Source organism: Pygoscelis adeliae, unplaced genomic scaffold, assembly GCF_000699105.1.
Source record: "Pygoscelis adeliae isolate BGI_AS28 unplaced genomic scaffold, ASM69910v1 Scaffold4, whole genome shotgun sequence".
NCBI classification, from domain to species: domain Eukaryota; kingdom Metazoa; phylum Chordata; class Aves; order Sphenisciformes; family Spheniscidae; genus Pygoscelis; species Pygoscelis adeliae.
Window position 1 is genome coordinate 17,705,022 of NW_008824986.1, and position 9,826 is coordinate 17,714,847.

The following is a 9,826-nucleotide window of genomic DNA, read 5'->3' on the forward strand; positions in this document are numbered from 1 at the left end:
CCTCCAGCTCAAGAAAGCAACCAGAACTGGATCAAATAAGCAGTCATTTTCTCTGACTTCTAGGGTGCAGTACACACATATCAATGCCTATATTTATTCCACTTCTGTTCATAAGTTCATGCTTTTATCACATTAGAATACAAAAATATAAAAATATTCTCAACCGCTGTGTTTGCAGACATGAGCATGCCAACTAAGCCCAGGAACACAACTTGGTTTCCTTCAAACCGCTGAAACAGAAGAAGGGCTTCTTAGATACAAATAATGTAAAGAAATATTTCTCTATATTGTCAGGTCTGCTAAAAAAAGGGGAAATGAAATTCGGAGCATCACTGAAAAGCTTTGCAACTAATAAGGAGGCACTATATTCAGCATGGAGCGAGCAGACATGAACTGATGCAGCTGCACACATCTGGTTTGCTGTCTATGCTACTGAAAACCAAACAGGTGCAAGTGTTAGGAAAAAGAGTTTCAAAGTAGTGAAGAAACCACAAATGATCTAAATATTGGGTAGATGGGGGAAGGGAAGAACAGACGAGAGTCTCAGAGACATTCCAAGTCTGGTGTAGGCAGATTCCCTGAATTACAATCTAAAAATATTTCCCTTGCAGAACAGCCCTGACCAGATTCTCCATAGAATAAGAGTTGCATTCACAGACAGAAAACACAATATTTGGAGTCTTAAGAAACTTGCAGAAACTCTGCAAATGTAATTTCAACCATGTTGACAATATTATTGCCATTTGAGCTCTGTGTGCTAAGACAAATATATCCAAAACTGGTATAAGATGCAACCTTGTCTTTGCAAAGAAAATATTATCAACTTGATTGTGCAAAACAATTTCTTCAACACAACATGGAGGAATGCAATAAAACTCTTGATACAAGAAATGCAAAAGGCTTGCTTAAGTAACAGCCTGCAAATTGAAGTATTTGCTTGGCCTCATCCCAAGACAGTTCCTCTGGTTTTCATCCTTCTCGTGCTGACCGTCTGACTCACCAAAGTGTTCGCATTCTTCCATTCTAATCTTCAACTTTTTGATATCAGTGGAATGGACAATTTACCAGATATGGCGATGAAGCTGGAGTCCACCTTGTGAACTCGTTTCCACAAGTATCCCTCCAGACTGTGTTTTGGCAAAGCTTCCACATGGAAACCTTTCTGTTAAGGTTTTATTTCATGGATGCCACCCGAGATTCAACAGCCAAGTGAACAGGTAAGTTCTGCTTTTGAACTCGGTATGTATATATATTCAACAACTGCGTAACAGTGACCTTTTAGTCAAGAACAACGTTCAAAACAAACTTGTGGATCTTGCTACGGATGCAAAGTGTTTATAGGAGTTTAAAGGGAAAAAAATGGTCAAGCCCTTGGAAGAGGAGTCTACTGAAAATTACTACAGACAAGCTGCACCAGACTCAGGAAATCCCCGATATGAAAATAGCTGGATCTGGGAAAGCAGTCAAGTTAAGCCTCATATATACACTTACCCTGTTTTTATGCAGACATTTGCTTAGGGCTACAGTCAGAAGCAGGATACTGGGCAAGATGCACTCTGAAAATTTATCACCACTGTTAGGTAGGATGCAATTTGTAAGAAAGACTAGGTTCACAAAGAGCAACATAGAGTAGCTTTGCCATCAAGAAACTTGCATCAATGAATTCTCACCACTATACATAAAAACATAACAAAAAATTGCTTCAGGAAGGTGGGGCTGAGCTCATGCTAACCAGGACTCCCAATAAACTCCACAAGGTTTTGTGGAACAAGACATGGAAAGCAGGGGGAAAAGGAAGAGAAAGAGATTCTGCAAATATGATGCATTTTCAATGGCTCTCTGCAGACAGTAATCCATCCTTCTTCAAACCACTTGCAGTGCACTTCACATGCTTTTATACAACATGAGCAATCCTACCTGTGAGGTTTCACAAGTGAGCTGCAGCGAGCCAAGCTGATTTAACAGCTCAGTGCAGACAAAAGTGGCGGTCCTGCTCTCCCTGTTCCAGTTCATGCACTCCCACTCCTCCTCCTACACCAGTTCCAGTCTTATCTGAAACTTCACTGATTTCAACTAAGTAAAGTAACAGACAACAAAAGTAGCAAAACCATTAATATTTTTGTTAGTTTAGTGAGATAAATCAGCTCACCAAGGAACAGCTCAGATGAAAGAGGCAGAAGCAGCAAGCAGCTGGGAAGCTGTGAGGAGGGGAGTGGATACTGCCCCTTTTAACATCATGAAGCTGTTACACATCAGCACAGCCATTTCATGAAAGCTCCCCCTAATTCAGCCATTCTTGAACAGAGCTTTTGGCTAAACATGAAAAAAAAAGAGACTTAAAAAAACCAAACCTCGGAATATGTTTTCAGTTAAATGGATTTTTAAGTATTTTTAGATCTTATTCAAACAAATCTATTTATATTTGAAAATACAACAATGCATATCAAGACCTCAGCTTACTATGCAGTCTATAAAAATAATTTCAATCACATTAAGAATGTAGAAGCAATATATATGTTGCTGGAAAAGTGTTAAGATAACTCCAATAAATTACTAGTAGCAATGATTTGCTAGGTACCTAGAGCCTGAATTTGCCAAGTTACTAAAAGACTATTATCTGTACTTTGGAAGAAGATATTCTCTTCATTTTTTGGTTTACTGAGTGAGTTCAGTTGAGTAAACTACTATTTAAAATTAAGAAGCCTTCTGAATATTGAAAAGACAGGAAACGTTATTGTCATCATCTTGCCTATAATAAAGCAACTGGATGCAAGGGAATGAGAGGTACTGTATTCGGGGGGGGGGGAAGACCAGAAACACACACATCTGTTTACTAAGTATAGATAATAACATTTCCTCTTTCTCACTAAAATGTTTGTTTTAAATGCAAAGCAACTTTTCCCCCAGTGTAGTCACCTCATTTAAGTTTGTGTTGTTTAACTACTAAAGACAGCTTAAAGCCCAAAACAGAACCAAACTCTAGATTACTTCCCAGCAGCTCAGTGCTGGTAGGTTCACCTCTACTAAGTTTTCTTCAAGACAATACACGCCGTAACAGGTCAGTTGTTTTAAAGCAGTTTCCAGGACCACTTAAAATCTGATCAACTATGTGTTTTGCAAACAACATTTTGTTAAATGTTTTACCTTCACTCAGGCTTTTAAGAAATGTTTTAGAGTTAGTTTCAGGTTTCTCTAAAAGGAATCTATTTCTAACAAGTATTAGTACTGTATGCTTGTATGGCGAGCAGTAGATGTTCTAGATAAGCATTTCTAGAAACTTATTTTGAAGTCACATGACCAGTAGTATAGTTTCTACATGTCATCTATCAAACAAGGAACACTACCATAGGATTGGAGACTATCAATTCAAAATTTAAGATAGGTGGAATAACAAGGGGAGATTCTGACAACCTCACAGTCATCTAAACACTATGCAGACCAACAGAATACGCAGGAAACATTAACAAAAGGCATGAAAACAGACAAATAAAAAGTTACTTGAAAAAGTATCAGTAAAATATTAAATTAGTTTGGCATAAAGAGTTAACATTATTCTACAAAAATATGGAAGACCTGGTTTATTCAGTCTAGTCGATCTAGACTCCACAAAGATGTCTGATGTAGTAGCATACAGAAAATAATTAGGAGTCAGGTGACTAGTAGAAGTTGTCAAGATACCTGAGGAATTGACTACAACTTGCTATGGACGTAACAGGACTGAAAAAGTGAAAATATCAGCTTGGATGGAGGTTACCTCTCCAGAACTCTTAAGAATCCACCTCAAGACCAATCTCGTACAGTGTCTGCAGCAATGACTTAGTCAGAAAGCAAGGATTTTCTAGCAAGCTAGAGGCATTGGAAGAAACAGGTAACTAAGAATAATGGAAACTGTATGAAATATAGTAGCTTAAAAAAGAGTACGTTTCTACTAGGATCTCAGGGTTGAACTCTGGCGGAGAGGTAGAACAGAGAAGGCAAAGAGCGCAGGTGTCTTAAGTGGTCACAAGAGCATTTGTATGATAAGTCTAACACAGTTGCAATATGATCCAGATGCACGGACAGAGTTATCTCCAAGCACAGAGGGAAACTCTCATCTGGAACAGTATATTCAAACTAATCAAGCATGCTCAGCATTCAAAACATAAGGCAACACAGAAAACGGATAGCGGGGTGACAGAAGGAATGGAGATTTTATGCAAGACTAAAAATTGTAGTCTGAGTAATGGCTGGGAGAAGATATGACTGCTGTCAGCACGTACAGTGGGAGAGCAAAGGTAAGCAACAGAGGGAAACTGCTGCATCTAAGAACAGTGAAACTTCCCTGGCACAAAAATCAACTAGTTATAGACATACTGGGTGTTGGAAGAAAGGTCTCAAACATCAGAGCACTTAAGACTCCAGGACCTATTTTCAATTTCTTTCACTGAGAGCAATAGAAAAATAAACTTTGTTTTATAAGGCTGGAGACTATAGATTCCTAGAAAAGTAATTAAATGGGATGATTGCTTACAAATCAGGTGACCCTTTGTTTTAAAGCAGCAAGGTCCTAAAGTTGGGAGGCCTTTTATAATTATACAGAACTGGTATTTTGTGTTCAGTGGTAGTGAAAGCCATCACAAGTCTCTAGCACCAGGGTAAGACTTTAATTCCATCACACTCGATGCTGGCTCTTTGAGGGAACAGTAGCAACATCCCAACTTTCAAGCTGAAGTCTAGGGTTTAAATTTTTTTTTTTTTTTTTTGTCCAGGGCAACGTTTTGTAGCACGTCTACCTCCAAAAGACAAAGTAAAGAAAACCCAGGATTCTTCGCACAGTTGTGTACCAGATTAGCAACATGAACACACCGTAGCTACCTGCTGCAAGACTCTTCCTTGCTGGACAAGACAGCAGGTTACATAAGCTTTGAATTTTTAAAAATATGAACAAGCACACTAGCTTACCATCAGATATGTGAGCCTTAGGCCTTAGAACAATGGGGTATTTTCAAAAAGAATTTGAAATGCTCCGCATGATACTGCTTTATAAAAGATAATGGCCTCATTTTACTTCCCGCTTTGCAGCAACAAAAATTTCTGTGTTATTTACAAGCTGATAATATCAAGTGTTGGCTTGTATATAGTATTTAGGAACTGCATTATAAACCTACAGGGGATTAAAATCATTGGGACTTAAAAGGCAAGGTTATTTTAAAGTGCACATTTAAAATGTAGAGAAATAGCAAGTGATTAAAGAAACAGAAATTCCATTTGAAAGTAAGAAATACATTTCTCAGTTTCATTTTTCAGCTGTGTTTCCAACTCAAACATTTCATCTTTGTACTAGAACAAAGATACATGAAAGTGAGCGAGTAGAAATCAATTATAAAAGTGAAACTATCTTGTCTGTTTTTACTATTTGAGGAAAAAGGTTTTCAAACACCTGTTCTGTATGTCTTTGCAGTTAAAATTATTTGTGTTAAACTTATTAATCCTTTAATTAATTTATTTTTCAACTGATTAAATTGCAGTCAAAGAAATTTACTGTGAATAAAAAAGGATGCTGTTGAACATAGCGATTTCCCTTCGAAATTCTTCATAAGGGTGACAGTCATCTTGCATTTGTGCTTCTAAAATGCCTTCCACAATGAGGTGCTGACCCGTAACAAGGAACATGGGCATTATCACAATACAAATAAAGGCACGACTAACTGCTGGATACAAAAAACAGAAGTAAAGTAATGTTCTCAAGCTAGGGTTTGATAAAGAACTGAGAACACTGCCTGTATGCATATCAAGACAAGAATAAAAAAAATACAAAAGAAGCAAGTCACATATATTCCTTCATGATACATATATCTACTAAATTTCTCCATTAAACTGTTACACATGGTCTCTTTCAAGATTATTGTGAACAAACACATACAGAAATTACATACTTCAATGTAACTTAACCATAAGAATTCAACAAACAAAATAGTTAAGAAACAAAGAGGTTCCAACAGCAACAATAATGTCCGAAGTATCAAACACACCAACAAAAAGTTTCTAAAGGGCAACACAAACACTGGAATGCAATGCCTCACAAAAGCTTTTTTTCACACACTAGTATTAATTTAAATGTATTAGTACTATCCCCAGTTGAACCTCAGAAGCTGACTCTTTGCTAGATTACATTTAATAACTGAGCCACAAACAGACCCAGGTAAAGTACTGACAATTGTGTAATACAGCTCAACCAGCTAAATCGGCCACAATTTCTTCAATGGAGGTAGAAACACGCTGTATGTTGGGGGTTTTTTTGCAAACATCAGCCCCATGGTTTCCAGTATGATTCTTTGGTTAGTAGAAGATTTGAAGAGGCTGTTGGACTTAAACTGAAGTGTCAAAATAGGTCAAAATTATAATTCCTTAGTTCTCCCAGGGGAAATTCCCAGGATTGCAGAGATGCTCATGCCAACTCAAAAATCATGTTGATCAGAAAACATACCACATTAACCGTTTAATTTTTGCCTAGCAAAAAAGTGTTTCTGTGGCTAGAGTAGAATCCATTCCAATAGCTGCTACAGGGAGCCAAAGACTCAGACCAACAACTGACCGCCTCACTACATTTCTTCACTCCTGTTATTGTGTACAGAAGCTGTCTGTACTGGACATTGCTGGTAACATGATTAGCAGTTTCAGACATGCCCAGGAGTTCCTGCCATCAAGAACATGTTATCTTATGTATCTTTCATATCAAGGTGCAGGAGAAAGAGGCAAACACTGCTGGTTTGAAAAAGGTCTATTAGGGATCCAAACGAGAGCATTTCCCAAGCTTTGCAAAATTAGTGAGCATAGGGGCCAGCTTCAGTAACACAACATATTCGCACACTCGCTTGGTTAACAGGAAAAAGTACCACATCAGCTTTTAAAAACAGGGCACAGGAATTATTATTCACAATGTTACAAAGGCTTTTACAAGTTTTTTTCCACACTTGAAGTTGAAGCACTTTCGTAACTGCATGAAGTTTATGTTCCCCCTCCCCCTAAAGGGACTAAGCTATGCTTGCATTTTAAAAACTGGTGATACATAGAAAAAGAACACTAATGATAGAATCTCCCTTTTATGAGGCACATACATTGTTCAAATATTGCTTGAGAACAGTGTGATAAAGAGATGTTTTCCATGAATCACAATCTACTAGGAACAACTTCAGAGTTCTTGATATACAGCTATTCCAGCACATTTTTTGTCATAAACTATTTAAATTAATAAGCCACTTTCATACTATTTCACCATCTTTCAAACTTTTGTAACAATGTTTGGAAAAACAAATATTATTCATTAAAAAGTCATGAGACTCATCAGCCATGCAACATTTGGTCACTTTATGTTAAGAGTCCATGTATTAATATATTCATGACTTATGAAAGGTAGAGGCTTTCACGAATCATTAACCTACATTATTAACTGTTACAGCATCCAACAGCTTGCTCATGGTAATAGCACGTAGCTACCTATTTTACCTTGTATTACCATGGTCACACCCCTCTGTAACATGCCCATAACGTGTTTATAACTTGCAACAGTTCATAAATGATTTATAAAGAAATCTTAAAATGAAATATGCCCCTGTATCTTTTTTTTTTTAAACCATCTGGGTTCTGAAGACACAATATGTGAAAGCACAAGGCAAAGATGAAAACAAGATACATCTGACTTTAAGATGATAGATGAAGAAAAAGGGCTTTTGTTGTTTTAAAATATATATATATATACACACATGAGGTATTGATTACTCTCAATATAAGCTAACATTGCAACAGTATGATCATGAGCATAATTTTATGAAGTTTTAAATGGAGAAGTGCAGCTGGAGAAGTGGCAGTTTATGTATACTTAACTGAATTGCAAAATGAACATAAGCATAGAATTAAACTTTCAATCAGTGTAATCACTTACCAATTTCAGCAGGTAGTTGCTTGATTTTGTTCTCTCGTATGCTAAGCATGGTGAGTTTTGACAAGTTCTTGATATCCTTTTCCACAGTAGTTATACGATTAAAGCGTAGGTAAAGAGTGGCGAGAGAGCTTAGCCTATACACCACCGAAGGGATTTCTCTAAGTTTGTTATGCCGCAGGTCAAGCATGCGCAGTTTCTTCAAGTTATCAAGAGAGTCAGGCAAACTGGTAAGTGAGTTTTCACTCAGGGCCAGTGTCATCAGGTTCACAAGACAGCCCACCTCTGCAGGTAGGGACTGCAGTTTGTTACTGTATAAATAAAGTTCTGTTAACTGCGTTAGCTCTTTGATAGCTGATGGAAGCATGTGTATAGACCTCTTGGACAAGTCCAAGCGCATTGAATTCTCTTCCCGGCATTTATTTAGCTCTTTGATCACTTCAGCGTTGCTGGATTTTTTGCGGGTACCTGTGGCTGGATTAGGTCTTTTTATCGTATTGTCCACTGAAAAAGCTACCCCAGGCTGCGTGCTACTGGAGTCCTTCTTTCCATCTTTGGCATCTTTCCCTTTGGTCTTAGGCTCCTTTTCTTTGCTCTCTTTCCCAAATCCTCCAGAGGCTTTGGCCTCCTTCTCCCTTTCTTTTGATGATGGGACTTTTGGATCCTTCTCTTTACAGTCCTTTTCTTTTCCTAGATTACTACTCATGGTGACTCGACGTTTAGCAAGCACCACATGAAATCTGTTTCTGAAGTTCACAAGACAATTCACTGCTGAGGTGACAAGGATCCTTAAAAAATGCAAGCGTTGAATCAAGGGAGGAGCTTTGGAGGTGTGATAGCCATTTGCTACATATTGGTTCTTGGGGTCTGAAGGCACTCCTTCCTAATCCTGGTATCAGGAGATTCAGCTGTAGAGATTAGAAGGTCAAATGCTCCGTAATAGTATTTCTGTAACACAGAGAGAAGAGAAACGAAAGTTAGTGCTGAATGTTTCTACATCAAGGCTGTGCTCACTAACTCAGGTTAATGATTTGTCCTTCTCTTCAAATGTCAATGAAAAACCCAGTGCCAAACCAAAAATACTACATATATTGCTCATAAGACCCACTGTGGTAGAAGAGCTATATACTAATTAGTATACATGAGGAAAGAAAAATTACAATTCTTAAACATAATACTGCCTTCAGTACTATATTTGAGTCACTGTCTTATGTCTTAGCTAGTTCTTAGCATAACACTCTGGTCATCAACATGAATATTCTCTCCCCTCCACTCTCAATCAGTCAATAAAGATTTGCTATAATTTTAAGTGCCTGCCTCTTCAAACAAATCTGTACAGGCTTATTCTTTCAGCACAAAAGAGTCTCAATTCGATCTACAGTGAAATCTAATACACTACTGTAACACGAACACTTCACCTCGAGATCTCCCTTCTGACTGGCTCTGAAGCGCAGGTCTCTGCTTTTAACATGGAGCAGAACGCTGTCACCAGCTTCACGTGCTTTGAAGACATAGACACGACGATTTTTAAAATAAACCTATCAAAGTCAACTGAAAGCTTAGAAGAAATAATATATTATGCTTCAAGACAAGCAAAATTATGAAGGAATTTCTCATGAGACTAGGATATAACATACCTTTAGACAGTAGCTTGAATTTTTCTGCCCTCGATGACTATAATGCAGCCTAATAAGTGAACAGATGTCTGAAACCTATAGAGCCCCATTTACACTTTTACAAAATCATCATGCATCATAGAAAGTAACTTTGCTTCATGTTTCAATTTAAAACACATGACATGCCCAAGAACTTCACAATTCTGAATATTCTGGAGAGGTTTTTGAATGTATCTTTGTGGAAGAAAATAAATGGTCAATCAATGGCAACAATAATTTCACGTCTCCATAT

General features: G+C 37.6%; 1 protein-coding gene across 1 annotated transcript in view; it reads right to left on the bottom strand.

The window, feature by feature from the left end:
• SHOC2 (soc-2 suppressor of clear homolog (C. elegans)) overlaps positions 1 to 8,860 on the bottom strand; it is a 39,483-nt gene extending 30,623 nt beyond the window's left edge. Inside the window, exon 1 of the mRNA XM_009325955.1 lies at positions 7,922 to 8,860. Coding sequence (XP_009324230.1) covers positions 7,922 to 8,624 — 703 coding nt within the window. The 5' untranslated portion in view covers positions 8,625 to 8,860. The remainder of the gene's footprint in view (positions 1 to 7,921) is intronic.
• Positions 8,861 to 9,826: the final 966 nt, after the last annotated feature.